At 49.5% G+C, this 15,099-nt stretch overlaps 1 protein-coding gene across 3 annotated transcripts in view; it reads left to right on the top strand.

Annotated features, from left to right (window-relative positions):
- Cacna1s (calcium voltage-gated channel subunit alpha1 S) overlaps positions 1-15,099 on the top strand; it is a 65,090-nt gene that overhangs the window by 12,294 nt on the left and 37,697 nt on the right. For all 3 annotated transcript variants that reach the window (XM_038348673.1, XM_038348672.1, XM_038348671.1), the window contains exons 3-10: positions 2,637-2,776; positions 4,350-4,492; positions 4,625-4,777; positions 7,683-7,888; positions 9,084-9,187; positions 10,767-10,912; positions 11,587-11,668; positions 13,358-13,518. In XM_038348673.1, coding sequence (XP_038204601.1) covers positions 2,637-2,776; positions 4,350-4,492; positions 4,625-4,777; positions 7,683-7,888; positions 9,084-9,187; positions 10,767-10,912; positions 11,587-11,668; positions 13,358-13,518 — 1,135 coding nt within the window. The remainder of the gene's footprint in view (positions 1-2,636; positions 2,777-4,349; positions 4,493-4,624; positions 4,778-7,682; positions 7,889-9,083; positions 9,188-10,766; positions 10,913-11,586; positions 11,669-13,357; positions 13,519-15,099) is intronic.

Raw genomic sequence — 15,099 nt, 5'->3', positions numbered from 1 at the left:
GATGGATGTCAGGCATTAGAGACAGATCCAAGCCCAGAGAGACCCCTGTCTTGAGTCAATGGTCACTATTGGTCAGTGCTGGACCTTGTGAGAAAGAGCAGGTTCAAGCAAAGAGAGGTTCAGGCTCAAACATGTTGAGTTCCTCATTGGATAGAAACATACCTTGGTGAACCACTCACTGATGTCCCCACCCAGCATCTCTGTGAAGACCAAGAGAGCACCACAGATGACATGGTGCAAGTAGTGGAACCCTCCACAAAGAGCCAGGCGTATAGAAGACCTGTGAACAGTGGGTCACCACCTCTTACAGGATGTCATTTAATCCTCAGAACAGCTCTTTGGAGAGTGGGGGGGGGGGTCAATTTGTTTTATTTGACATGTATGGGTGTTTAGCCTGCACATATTTAGGTGCATTGTGTGTGCACAGTGGCCGTGGAGGCCCGAAGAAAGCGTTAGATCCCCTGGAACTGCAGATGATTGTTGAGACAAAATGTGGGTGCTAGGGTTGAACTGGGGTCCTCTGGAAGAGCAGCCCGTGCTCTTAACCACCACAAGGAAGCCGGGGTTCCTAGACAGACCTGAGCAAAGAAATAGCTAGTGAGAATGTGCACCCTGTCTCCCACCTCCCACCCTTGACAACAGACTCCCCGCAGACAAAGATGGAAATTATTTAGGAAGGCTATGGCTTTGATTACAGGACACCAGCCAGGCCGGCTGTGCCTAGGGGTTTAGTCTAAAACGTAACGAATACCTGGGGAGTGTATAGCCCTTGTTCTACTGTGGACAGCACATGGGCTGGAGAGGCATGGGGTCAGCACAGTGTAGCACTGATAACACTGTCCCTATGGTGCAAGATCCCTGGTCCATGTCTACACAGCAAGGGGCATGCTGTGTCCACTCTGGCATTAGGCTACAGAGTGATAAACAGAGAGAGTTGGATCTTGGAGCTCGTGGGCTATGAACCCCAAGTGACCCCCATCTGAGGCTCACAGCCCCTACAAGCTTGCTTTGTGGCCAAGAGACAGATAGACAGACGGCAGGTGCAGGCAGCTCTCTGGTATATGCGGCTGGCTGCCTGGCTTGTGAGCACGGCAACTATTTTGGGTCCTGTTTTCCTTTCCCTCAACAGAAGTTCTCCTGTCTGTCCCGTGGAGATTGAATCAATCTGAAAATTTACATGCTGATTTAACCTCCCTCTCCTTGCGTATACCTTTTCCTGAGAGATGGACTTTTCTTCTGGACACTTACCACACAGAAGGAAGACCACCCCGTTGAGTCCAGGAGACTCTCCACAGAGGCTTCGCCCCATTCCTCTCAGCAGGGATGGTATCCAGATTGCCCCTGGCAGCTCTCTTATTTGGAGAGCCTGGAGGAGCAGAGCTATTGGAAGCCACCAAGCCAGGGCTCAGATAGCTGCAAGAAGAGCAGTCTCAGCCTGGAGTCCAGCCAGGAGGAGACAGTTCTCTCAGTTAGAAATAGCTCTTTCCTGGGCCCTGAGTAGGGAAAGGGTGACCTGGATGGGCTCAGGATGACCCAGAGGATCAGGCTATTGGATAGGGCATAGAGAAGACAGCAAGGCCAACTTCAGGGTGAGGCTGAGCTGAAACCTCAGTCCCTTACCCACAGAGCATCCTTTTACACGGGGCTCTCCGCTCCCTCATCACCGTGCCTGGCGAAGCTGCCACGGACAGCTGTAGTGATGTGAAAGGGGAAATGCAGGAGAGTGAACACCAGCAAAGGGCCCTTACCAGCAGGAGAGGGTCGCTCGCTTGGGGTGCTGAGGCCACCCTACCTTTAGTCATCGAGTGGTGGAAGAAGGAAAACACCCACCCCAGAAATCACCAGGGGATCTGTCCTAGTTAGGGTCTCTAGTGCTGGGATGAGACACTGCCACCAAAAGTCACCTGGAGAAGAAAGCATGTCCTTCACCTTACAGCTGTTGGGCCATGCTCTATCCCTGTGGGAAGTCAAATGAAGGCCCTTAGGGTGGGAACCTGGAGGTGGGAACTGACGCAGAAGTCATGGAGGAACACTGCTTACCGACTCGCTCCTCGTGGCTTGCTCAGCCTACTGTCTTAGACAACTTAGGCCTACCTGCTTACAGTTGGCACCACCCACAGTTTCATCAATCAAGAAAATGCCTGAAAATGCCTACAGGCCAATCTCATGAGACCTTTTTTTTTTTTTTAACTGAGAGTCCTTTTCCCCAAATGATTCTAGCTTGTGTCAAGTTGACAAAAAAAATAGCTAGCATTGGATCATTGATTTATTCATCCAGGTCTAGGGCCTGGAAGAAAGGTGGGAAACGGGCAGAGGGTCTACCACGTGGTGGAGTTTATATTCTGATGATGAAAGAGTTAAGAATGCAATAAAAATGTATATGCAGTACTTTAGCCAGGTACTAAGGAGACAACATGAAGCTTGGAAGAAGAGCTGAAGGGTTAGAAGTGGCTTGCATTGCACTTGGTGGCCCAGGAAGACCTGTGGTAGAGAGTTGAGGGAGTAAGGGGTGGGAAGGAGCCTCTAGGGTCGGCAGAGGCTGGTGGTTGGAGGACAGATGGGGCTTGAGCGAGGGGGCACTGAGAGTGTAAAGCACAAAGGCGTGACTGTGTTTGCCACCGCCTCCTCCCCTCCAGGAGAAACTAGAATACTTCTTCCTCATCGTCTTCTCCATTGAGGCTGCCATGAAGATTATAGCCTACGGCTTCCTGTTCCATCAGGACGCTTACCTGCGTAGTGGCTGGAACGTGCTGGACTTCATCATCGTCTTTCTGGGGTAAGAGCTGGCTGGGGACTGTGGCCTGGAGTCTGATCTTCCCTGAAGACTCGGCCCGTAGACACTACCAGCAGCCTAAAGGCAAGATGGAACCTCAGCTTTGTGCTGACCACCCCGGGGTGTGGTGAATATTGGTGGGAAATGAACCAGTGACCCCAACACCTACCTGCAGGTCACAAACCACTTCCCCAGATGTACGTTCCCTCATCTCCCCCAGCACATGCAAGAGGCAGCAATGCATGGCTGCAGTGGCCACCTTTGCCATGTGTACATTGGTTCCACAGACTATGGTGTTATTCAAGTGCACAAACATGGACATCTAGTAGCCTACATTAGTGTACTGGGGTGACCATCAGATTCTGCAGCTGGGGGTTTATGCAATGGAGATTTGTTACAGTTGGTTCTGGAGACAGAAGTCCAAAGTCCAGCGTGGGTAGGCCTGGTTTCACCGGGCCTCTCTTCCTTGGCTAAAGTGGCCACTCTCTCACTGTGTCTTTATGTGATCTCTCTATGAGCACGCACCCTGGATGTCTTTTTGTACACATAGATTTTCCCCTTATAAGTATAGCCATCAAATTGGATTGCAGTCCACGCTGATGACCTCATTTTAATAGCCCTATTCCAGAGTTCCGTTCTGAGTTACTGGGTGTTGGAATTTCAACAAATGAGCATGTGTTAGCCTGTGACGTCACTTCTATTAACTGTTGCCTAATTAGAACAGTTGCAATTATTGACGACCTACCATGCGTTTTAACATAAAACATTCTTCAACACCTTTTCTGTTCTCTCCATCTCATGGAGGAAGAGACTGAGATACAGAGAACTGAGCAACCTGTCCAAGGTCGCACCACGAGCAGGATGCAAAGCAGGGCTCCACGTGCTGCACAGTCAGCCACTGTGCTGTCCTGAAGCCCAGCACTATTGTGTCGGTCGTCTGCTGGTCTATCGGTGCTCATTTCACCACAAGGAAAACCGCAGCATCCTCAGACTCAGCCTGGGCCCTTGTGAGGTGCTCTGGTTAGAAGCCATGTCAGAGGAAGAGAGAATCTAGAAAGCAGTGCCATTGTTCCGCAGAGCGCCATTGTTTCATGATGAACTCTGGGGTCATTGTCGCATAATGTTCCTAAGAGGAGGGTTGAATGGACTTCGAAGCTCTGAAGGGGGAGGAGGGGAGCAGAAGGCCCACATCCAGCATTGGCTGGAAGGCCAGTGCCAGGGAGAACAGGAGAGAACTCCACTCCCTGACCAGGGTCACCAGTGAGTGAGGGGCCAGTCTGCAGCTCACTGTGATGCTCTCAGCCTCAGGACCAAGGACTGTGCCCATGGTAATCTTGCATCTCAGCCTGACACTTCCCTTTTTGTATCCAGTTCTGTTCATCACCCACAGCTCAAAGGTGAACTTGGCCTCGGATTCCTTGGAAATAAAACTCTTCAGCGCTGACAGTTGGGATCTACATTTGCCCAATCCCTCCACCCCATCCCAGGTCCTTCATATAGGAATCAGGGTCCCAGAGCACTGGGACTCGGGCTCCTCTGATTGCTGACCACCTTCTCTCCATCTTTCCCCCTCCAGGGTCTTCACTGTGATTCTGGAACAAGTTAACATTATTCAAACCAACACAGCCCCCCTGAGCAGCAAAGGAGCCGGTTTGGATGTGAAGGCCCTGCGAGCTTTCCGTGTGCTCAGACCCCTCCGGCTGGTGTCAGGGGTGCCCAGTGGGTGACAGTATCTCTTCTGCCAAACCCTCCTTTGCCTCTTCTGACCTGGGTGTCCCACTGTTTATAGAGGGGAGGGCCTAAGACTGTGGGTGGGTGACTCTCTTTCCCCCTCCTTGCTGTCTGTGGCAGGCCTTCAGGTCGTCCTCAACTCCATCTTCAAGGCCATGCTCCCTCTGTTCCACATTGCTCTGCTCGTGCTCTTCATGGTCATCATCTACGCCATCATTGGGCTGGAGCTCTTCAAGGGCAAGATGCACAAGACTTGCTACTTCATTGGGACGGGTGAGCCATAGAGGACTTGGGGGGTGGAGGCCCCTGTTCAGCTCCATCACAGTTGAACTCCCACAGCGGGGTGGGGCCATCACAGGTAGGAAAGAAGCTCTGGGCCCAAGTCAGCTCCCCTTCTCACTGCCCACTGTAGTAGGAGGCATCTCCTGCCTGGGTTCATCAGAGTGGGATAAGGCCAGCCCCACCGGGGTCAGAGGTCAGAGGCCGGCCTTGGCTATAGTTTGCTCTGCTCCACCCTATCCAATTCAGTGTCTTCCAGGCTTCTTGAGCCAGTTCGGGATTGAAGCATAGGTCTGGGTGGAGCCTGGATTTCTCTGCATACTTTCCTTGTGGCCATGGTATGCTTTGGTCTGAACTGTCCCTCAGATTAGGCCTGCAGGGTATGGACTGAATGAAACTCAAAGGGGACGTTTTCTGTGTTGTCAGAAAACCCATGCCGACTCCAGGTCCTAGAGTCTAGGAAGTCTTCCCTCCCTAAAGGAGCAGATCTCACTTTTTGACTTCAGGATCCCTTCACATCCTCACAAGGCAATTAAGACCCCAAAAGTGTGACTTATATAAGTCTGGCCCACTGATAATCATGTGGAAATTGGAACAAATATCAGGATATCAATTAATTTCTTTTTTTTTTTTTTTTTTTTTTTTTTTTTTTCGAGGCAGGGTTTCCCTGTAGTTTCTAGAGCCTGTCCTGGATCTAGCTCTTGTAGACCAGGCTGGCCTCGAACTCAGAGATCTGCCTGCCTCTGCCTCCCGAGTGCTGGGATTAAAGGCATGCGCCACCACCGCCCGGCATCAATTAATTTCTAAGAGCAGCAACAAGCTGACGACATGAGAACAGGAACATATTTTTGTAAGCGTGACTGCACTCTCCCAAACAAAATCTATTCAGTGAGAAGAGGGACAGGCTTTGCATCTGTTTTAAGGCTCCTCAGTGCCTGGCTTATGCAGGTGGGCTGGAGCTGCTGGACAACTCCACTCTCCATTGAGAGAATGGGAGGCCAAGCGGCATCTTGACATCACTATGCAGACAGTTTTGAGGAGGCAGATGCCTCAGAAGGCTCTCTGGTTCTCGCCCTGAGCAATCTACAGGAACTCAGCCTTGTCCTTAGCTCAGACTCTTCTGAGAATGGCTTTTAGCAGGGTCTTAGGGTAGAGAGGAAGATACAGGAGGATGGCCCTCTGCCAGATCTTGGGCATTCGGCTCACCAGAGCATCCCCATACTCAGTGTTTCTTGGGGAGAAGCTATTTGCTTCCCCAGTTCCATGGGCAACCAGGGTCCATTCATGCAGGGTCAACCCTAGCTTCTAAGAGTGAGCTCTGACAAGGCTACAACAGGCAGCTTCCAGTCCGCTCCCACAGCCCTTCTCCCACCGTCGGAAGGGTCCACACCCTGCAGCCAGTATTGGCATCTTCCATCAGCAGGACATCTGACATCAGCACCGTCAGGCAGATAGCAGGGACTGTCTTGCATGAGCTCTGGGGCAAACGTGGAGGTGCCAAGCCATCCATGATGCTGAGCAGCAACATTCAAATGCTCCTCTCAGATCAGAGCCACCAACTTCATAGAGCCAGGGACCCCAAGCTAACCATCACTGTCCTGCCTTCCTGCCTTCAGAGCTCTGAGCTGACATTGTAAGTGTGGTCAGGCAAGGGCATTGTGTTCCAAGGATAACTCCATCTCAGAACACAGCAGGATGCTGTAAAACCGGAGATAAAAGTGTTCTAGATTTCAGTGGCCAGGGACATAGTTCAGTGGGTAAAGTGCTTACTACGCAAGCTTGAGGACTTGAGTTTGGGTCACTATAACTTATGTAAAAAGCCAGGTGCTGTAGCACTGAGGGTAGAGACAGGCAGGGCCTGGAGGCTTGCTGGCCAGCCACTGTAGACACGATAGCGTTTCAGCCAGAGACCCTGACTCAAGAAATAAAGTGCATATCAGCTGAGAAGAAACCTAATGTGGACCTTTGGTCTACACACACACACACACACACACACACACACGGACGGACGGATGGACGGACGGACGAACAGACAGACGGATGGACATATTCACAGAGGGAGAGAGGGGGGAGGGGGGGAGGGGGGGAGAGAGGGAGGGAGAAAGAGAGAGAGAGAGAGAGAGAGAGAGAGAGAGAGAGAGAGAGAGAGAGAGAGAGAGAGAGAGAGAGAGAATTCCTTAGAGGACACACAGAGGGTGATCTGAAGTCTGGTAGCATCATCCCTAGATGGACCTGGCCCTGTGTGCGCTGTGACAGGCACAGCTAACCTAGTACTGTTGGAACAGCTCCACTCGGACTCCCCAGACTGAATCTGAGGTCAGAGCATGGGAGCCCCTGTCCCCAGCCCACCCCAGCTGGACAGTGCCCTCCTCTTTAGATCTCAGAAGGTGCAAAGACCCCTCTGATCACTCCTTAGCATGAGCTGAGCTTCAAGGGACAGTTCATCTTCGGAGTGGTTCTTCCAAAGTTCTTTTAGTTCTTCTAAAACGTAACTGCTGTCACCTGTGTGTGCCAACTGCCAGTCTCGGCCCTGTCCCTCTTCTTCTCTGTTACTTACTCTATTCTTTCTTTCTTTCTTTCTTTCTTTCTTTCTTTCTTTCTTTCTTTCTTTCTTTTTCCTTCCTTCCTTTCTTCTTTATTTCTTTCTTCCTTTTTCTTTCTTTTTTCCTTCCTTCCTTCTTTCCTTTTTTTTTTCCAAGACAGCCCTGGTTATCCTGTAACTCACTTTGTAGGCCAGGCTGGCCTCAGGCTCACTGAGATCCACCTGCCTCTGCCTCCCAAGTGCTGGGATTAAAGGTGTGCGCCACCACTGCCTGGCCCTCTGTTCTTTCAAATGACCCTTGAGCAGCTTGCCTCCTTCATTGTCCACTTGCCTAACGCTACTGCCTTCTGCCTCCAGACATTGTGGCCACAGTAGAGAATGAGAAGCCATCACCCTGTGCTAGAACTGGCTCTGGGCGCCCCTGCACCATCAATGGCAGTGAATGCCGAGGAGGTTGGCCAGGACCCAACCATGGCATCACCCACTTCGACAACTTTGGCTTCTCCATGCTCACCGTGTACCAATGCATCTCCATGGAGGGGTGGACCGATGTCCTATACTGGGTGGGTCTGAGCTTCCAAACCAACCCTGCCTTCTAAAGGCTTTCTAGGGGAGCAGGAAGGTAGGGCTTATAAGCCCACCCCAAAGGCCAGTCACTGCTCAGTGCCATTGGTCCTGTCTTGCTCTCCCTGGGCATCCAGCAGGTGTATGATCTCTTTTTAATGCCTAGAGATTGTCTAGTATTTTCTGACGCAGATCTTATGGTTTAAGGTCTGCAAGTCCCAGGAAGTGGGTGAGGGATGGATACTAGGAGCCCTATGAGTTCTAGTCTCAATGCCTGAATTTTCTCCAGAATGCCAGTGACTCTTTCCTGGTGCCCTGTGTCTCGGACACTTGAGGGATGAGGGCCCCTTCGGGTCTTCCTCTTTGCCATTGGGTGAGATGACTTTCCTATGTAAATATCACCATGTATCAGTCTTCTCTATAAAGATAATATCCCACTCACACCTTAGAGCTGGAGAGAAAACCAACAAAATTGTTAACATTGCCTGGCATGTAACCACCATTGCAGAAGCTTTCCTATTAGAGAAAACTCTTTGTTAGATTTTTTTAGTCCCGTGCATTTCTTATTTAATGCGTTGGAGCACAGCAGACAGCATCACTCCCATTTTACAGGCAAGGAGACTGAGGCTCGGAGAGGTTGTGTAACTGTAACCATGAGTCTAATGAGCAAATGAGCCAAGACTCAAGCCCTCACCCCTCTGGCTCTGTTCCAGAACTCTCAAGCACAATGTGGTGCTGCCTGTAGGGCTGGAATTGTAAAACTGTCAAATGCTTTGCAAATATAAAGGATTAGTATGAACATTTCTCGCAGGCTCACATTAGGGAAGCGGAATGATTAAATTTGTCAAAGGAATGTCACACGTGCTATTTCTCCTCTGCTGCACATCCCGGAGGAGAGCATGTACCATATCCTCACGAGAGAGACAAGAAACTGTTCAGAGATGTCAGGACACTTGGCTTAAGGTCCCAGAGGACTGTCACTTTGAAAAGCTTTGGCTGTACAGAAATGGGCTATATTTGGGGTCCGAGGGGCAGGTTAGAGGCTCTCTTGCCAGGTACACAGTCAGCAAGGGTCCCTTGGGAAGACCATTTGGCCCGGATCTTGGGCTACTTATGGAGTCTGGGTGGACAGAATGGGAGATGGGAATTAGCCTTCAAGTCAGAGTGCTGATCTCACATTTTTGTCTGGATCAGGTCAACGATGCCATCGGGAATGAGTGGCCCTGGATCTATTTTGTCACCCTCATTCTGTTGGGTTCCTTCTTCATTCTCAACCTGGTACTGGGTGTCCTGAGCGGGTAAGAAAGTAATGACCGTGGGGGGGGGGCAGGAAGGAGCGACCCAGACCCTCAGTGACCCCCCAGCTCATCTCTGAGCCCCACTGGGCCATGTGCACGTCTTCCTTCTTAGCTAGGAAGGCAGAGGATGCATTCTTCAAGCTAGCACGTTTCTCCCAGTTTTGCTTCCTCTTTCCTCCACACACTCCTGTGTGAGCCTGTGAGCCCCAGATCCAGCCCTGGGTGTGTGTCAGACACGGTTTCTAGTCAAGCACCCACTAGCGGTAGCTTGTCGCTCTCATCCCTGTACTACTTACTACCTAGAGGCTCTGGGACCCTGCCTAATTCCCTACCCTCTTAGAACCTCAGTGTTCATATCTGTCAAATAATCATGTCAGGACCTGTTTCCTAGGGCTGCCATGAAGTGTGTTTAAAGTGCTTAGGACAGAGTCCAGCACACATGAACCCCTCCATTAATAGGGTCCACCCCAGACATGGTACTGGGGTTAGCTGCAGTCTCAGCCCCCTTATGGGCTGACGTCACCTCACTCCAGAATCCCGACCGCCCCCAACAGCCTATAAACAGAGCTCAGGGGTCTGTGAGGTTGGTTAGAGAAAACCCATCTTGACTTTCTATTGCATTAACTGAAATATGTGCTTCCTTTAATAATGAATGCAGGCAACTAACCACAGGGGCATTAGCAGCGCCTGTGGGTTCTCTAATGGAAATCGTGTCACCTGTCGGTTGTTGCACTCCTGTCTACACTCATTAGTGCTTGTGAAAGGGCTACCTCCACTAGACCGGCAACAGTGGTGCCTGCGTCCTCCATTGGCATTTGTTACATTTCTGCAGTTGTCTTTCACTCCGATCAGTTCCTCTCTAATCCTGGGTTCTTACTTTGTGCACTTTGTGACATTGTTCTGAGGAGTGATCCATAGGTGGGCTTCACTGGGCGGGTTACAATGTATACGATGGTCAAGAGCACCCAGGTGGATACCACACTGCCGGGGTGAGGTGAGGTGACTGTCCTACAGGCAGACCCCCTTCGGCCAACTGGGTTTAGATCCCTGCTAACTGAGCTGGTGTCTCTCCTAATGCACTCAGAGTTCTGCTCGGTGTCCTAGTGCTGCCCTCTATTGGTCATATGATGCCTTGCAACCCCCCCTCAGGTTCTTCATGGTGACGGCCAGTTTCCTCTTGTGGGCAAGATGATTTTCTCAGGCCTTAAGTCTGTAATCAGAAATCGTTTAAGGATAGCTTAAAAGACCAAGGAGTATGGCAAATTTGAGGCTTTCTGGATGGTTCTGTTGGAATAATGGAATGTTCTGTCAACCTTTGACATCTAAGAATAAACGGAAGGAGAAAATGAGATCACCTGGGAAGGAATGGGAGGCCTGTAATAGAGCTTGGGAGTGTGCCTGGAGGTGGGGCTAGGCAAAGGAGAGACAGGGGACACTTTGAGGGTCCCTGGCCCAGAGGCAGTGCCCCAGACCAGAAGAGGACACGTCCAGCTCAGATGTGTCCTGTGTTACGGAAGCTCAGTGGGCCCTGCCGCCTTTACCTCTCTCCCCTTCTCCTACCTCCCTGGTTTTGTGTTAGGGAATTCACCAAGGAGCGAGAGAAGGCCAAGTCTAGGGGAACCTTCCAAAAACTCCGGGAGAAGCAGCAGCTGGAGGAAGACCTTCGTGGCTACATGAGCTGGATCACACAGGGCGAGGTCATGGACGTGGAGGACCTGAGAGAAGGTTGGGACCCAGAGCCACGGCCAGCATCCCCCTGCCTGATATTGATCAGCATTCCCCAGTAACTCTCTGGAGAGTAGCCCCCAAAAACCCAGTGTCTTCGGGTTACTATTGCTGTGATGAAACACATGACCAAAAACAACCTGGGGAGGAAAGGGTTTGTGTCACTCACAGTTCCATGATGCAGAGCTCATAGAGGGGTCACCACCAGCCCAGAGATGAGCTCACCTACAATGGACTGGCCCACCCGCATCAGCCACTAATTAAGAAAATGCTCTACAGGCTTGCCTACCGCCCAGTCTTACGGAGGCAGTATACCAACTGAGGTTCCCTCCTCTCATATGATTCCACCCTGGGTCAAGTTGACATACAATTAGTCAGCACAGTCAGAGACCCACTGAGAATGCATAATGCTTGCTTTCAGAGTGTCACCAGTGCCTTGCATCATGCCTCAAGATGATAGAACCCAAGTGCATCCTGGGCTCTCCCCAAATCATCCTGGTGCCTGCCCACGGGTGGCCACATGCCCTGCAGATGGGATTCTTCAGTTCATAGGAAGTCCCAGCAGGAGCCAGGCCCACCAAGAGCCCATTGTCATAGATGTTCTATGCCTAACTAAGACTGTCTGTTCCCAAGAGACCCTGAAGGCTGCTAACTATATCTGTTCTGTCCCCCAGGCAAGCTCTCTTTGGATGAAGGGGGCTCAGACACAGAGAGCTTGTATGAAATCGAGGGCTTGAACAAAATCATCCAGTTCATGTGAGTACCTGACCTGGGGCCAGAATCCGGCAACCTCTCCTGTTGGTGCTTGAGTCCTTAGAAAGGCATATCTAAGAAAACAGGGCCAGTTCTTGCTCTGAGGACTCAGCAGTGTCTAGACACCCAGGGAATGAGCAATCAGGGAGGATCCTGAGAGGGTGACCTATTTCTACACCACTCAAGGTAAAACAGAAGACAGTCAGGACCTTCGGCTAACCCCTCTGAGGGGATGCCGCTGGGTTGGGAACTTGCAAGAGGAAGGAGGGAAGCTGTGTGGGTGGCATTGCAGGAAGGAAGTGGTCCTAGCTAAGAGTCAGGAAAGAGAGGATACTCTGAGCTCTTATCTTTGTTTTGAGAGAAAGGCTATGTTATTTTTCAAATTCATACATAATTATGACTTTTGAAAGACCCAGCAATAGAGAAAAACCCAAAGGAAAAAAAATGAAAGTCCCTGCTGCCCTTCTAAGAAGTTACCATGGTAACAGGTGTGTATTCTACTAAGATCTTTCTGTGCTTTCATCTTTCACACACACACACACACACTCACACTCACACACACACACACTCACACATGCACCAGGATGTTTTGTTCTTGTTTTTCTTTTTATATAATAGGGTTATTCGTGTTAATTGCTGTCACCATAAAGACTAAAACAGTAACCGGTATATAGGGGATTTTGAAGAATATTTACTTCATTGAGTAGTTTGCTTAGTAAATTAGTCATTTACTCATTCATTAAGTATATGAATACACACTATATTGTTATGCATTTTTTCTTTAAACTTTTCCACTGAGGTCAATTTTCACACTTGTGTGTACACGTACATATATAAAGACATACACTTTTAAATATATTTTTATTCATTTATTTTATGTATATGGAGATTTTGATTGCAAGTATGTCTGTGCACCTTGTGCACACATCATGTTCACAAAGGCCAGAAGAGGAGGTCAGATCCCCTGGAACTGGAGTTACAGGTGGTTGTAAGACACCATGTGTGTACTGGCAATTAAACTGGATTCTCTAGAAAAACAACCAGATCTCTTAACTGCTGAGCTATTTTTCCAGCACCACACCCGCTCCCCCCCCCCGCCTCCTCCACACTCACTCACATGCTCACATGTTCACACTCACATGTTCACACTCACATGCTCATAAGCTCACACACATTTTTATCAACACAACCTTGCCTATTAAATGTTCCATGGTATAGACACACCATTTTATATTTAACCAAATTCTCCTGGTAAAGTATGGGCTGTTCTGGGCAGAATTCTAGAAGCAGAATTGCTGAGCCAACGGTAGATAAGCCCAAGCTTTAGTAAATGATGTGAGGTCGCACCTTTCCCACGCAACCATCTGGAAATCCTCCCTGAGTTAGTAAAACTTCCGTTAAAAATGGGTAGAATTGGCAGCGCAGTCTCCTTTAGTGGAAATTAAAATGCACGGTGCTCCTCGCTTATATCTATATCAGGTGCCATGCTAAGCATTTTGCTTGCATTGTCTCATTTAATTGCCTGGGAGATCATTGTTCTTATTCTCATTTGAAAGGAAAAACTTTGTTAATAAGAAGCCCGGTTTAAATTGACCCAGCTCTACAGCCCATACCCTTCATTTCTCTTGTATGCTCAGAGAGGAGAGTACGTATGGCTGAAAGTAATGGTTCCCAATCTCCTGTCTCCTGCAGTCGACACTGGAGGCAGTGGAACCGCATCTTCCGCTGGAAGTGTCACGACCTGGTGAAATCCAAGGTCTTCTATTGGCTGGTGATCCTGATCGTTGCCCTCAACACCCTGTCTATTGCCTCAGAGCACCACAACCAGCCCCTCTGGCTGACTCATTTGCAAGGTGAGTCAGCTGGAATGGAGCCAGGATTGAGCACTCGGGCTGAGAAGCTTAAAGCCGTCAAGGGTTCTGTAGGGTGTGCTGAAGCCAATGAAGTTGACAACACCTTCTAGAAATTACATCCTACTCGTGTGGGACCACTGGCCCAACTCCCTCTCACGGTGGGAGAGTAGAGACACCAAAAGACAAGGTGGCATCCGCACCATCCCACCCACCACATCATTTTCTGATCTGGGGCAGTGCCAATGATACACAACTTTCAGATGTTTCCTCAGATATCTAGGCAGATTGTTCAGTTATATACCATTGCGTGTAAGACTGTCAATAACTGAGAGTTCTAAGCATCCAAGTTCAAATACTGTTAAATATAGTAACCAACTATGCAGTGAGTGAGATACATGTATATGTATAAATAGTTAATTCATTGCTCATGACTTCAAGGAGCATACTTAGTCATAGGACAAATCAGATGGTAACTGTTTCCAGTCCATCCAGGGAAGACAATGAAGGAGCAGAGATGAGATGGTAAGAGAAGATCCTGCTGCTGCACACATCGAAAGGATACAGAGATAATGATGGAGGATTCCCATTGGCTAATAAACAAACTGCCTTGGCTTTTTGACAGGGCAAGATTTAGATAGGTGCAGTAGACAGAACAGGAAAAAGGAAGTGAGGTAGATGGCTCAGACAATTGCCCCGCCTCTCTTCTCTGGAGCAGACTGCCATGCCTCTCCTCAGGGAGAGAGACGCGATGGAGCCAACCGCCAGATCAAACATGCTGAATCTTTCCCGGTAAGACACCACTCGTGGTGTTACACAGATTATTAAATATGGGTTAAAAAAAGAGATGTGAGAATTAGCTAATAAGAGGCTGAAATTAATGGGCCAGGCAGTGTTTAAAAGAATACAGTTTCCGTGTAATTATTTCAGGTTTTAAGCAAGGCGTGCAGGAGACAGGCGGGATGAAAAGCAGGCCTGCCCGCAGCCCCAATCACTACCAGATAAAGCCTAGCTGGTCCAAGGTCGGCATGGATTTCTGCATATGCCATGAGTGCAAACATGTGGAATAGTCTGGTGAATCAAGGGAGCCACAGAACTTCATACGTGACAGACCACAGGTGTTCATAGGGGTCCTCGTATACTGTCATGCTGCATTAGGAGATTAGCTTTGGGTACAGGGAAGTCAATGAAAAGTTATAAGTCTAAACATATTATGATCAGATTTGAGTCTCTGAATGACTAGCCTTGGCAGAAGATGGATGGGTCAGCCTCATCCTTTCGGTGGATGCCCCACTGTGTTCAGAGCTCTGGACTGTGACCAAGAACCAGATAAGAAAAAGAAGAACCAGTCCCACAGCGAGGTACTCTTCCCGCTACAAACACCAATGTGGCATGGGTTATAATAATGCCTCAAGGGATGACAACCTTTTCTCGTTGCTATGACAACTGCCTAAAAAGCAACACAAGGAAGGAAGAGTTCCTTCTGGCTTGCCCCCTAAAGAGGGATCCAGTCCATGACCAGGAGAGCATGGAAGCAGAAGCCTGGGGTGGATGGTAGCATCCTGCCTACAGTCAGGAAACAAG

The sequence above is a fragment of the Arvicola amphibius genome, chromosome 12, assembly GCF_903992535.2.
Source record: "Arvicola amphibius chromosome 12, mArvAmp1.2, whole genome shotgun sequence".
Classification (NCBI taxonomy): domain Eukaryota; kingdom Metazoa; phylum Chordata; class Mammalia; order Rodentia; family Cricetidae; genus Arvicola; species Arvicola amphibius.
The sequence above is the reverse complement of the archived record's forward strand: the minus strand, read 5'-3'. Positions and strand labels throughout refer to the sequence as shown.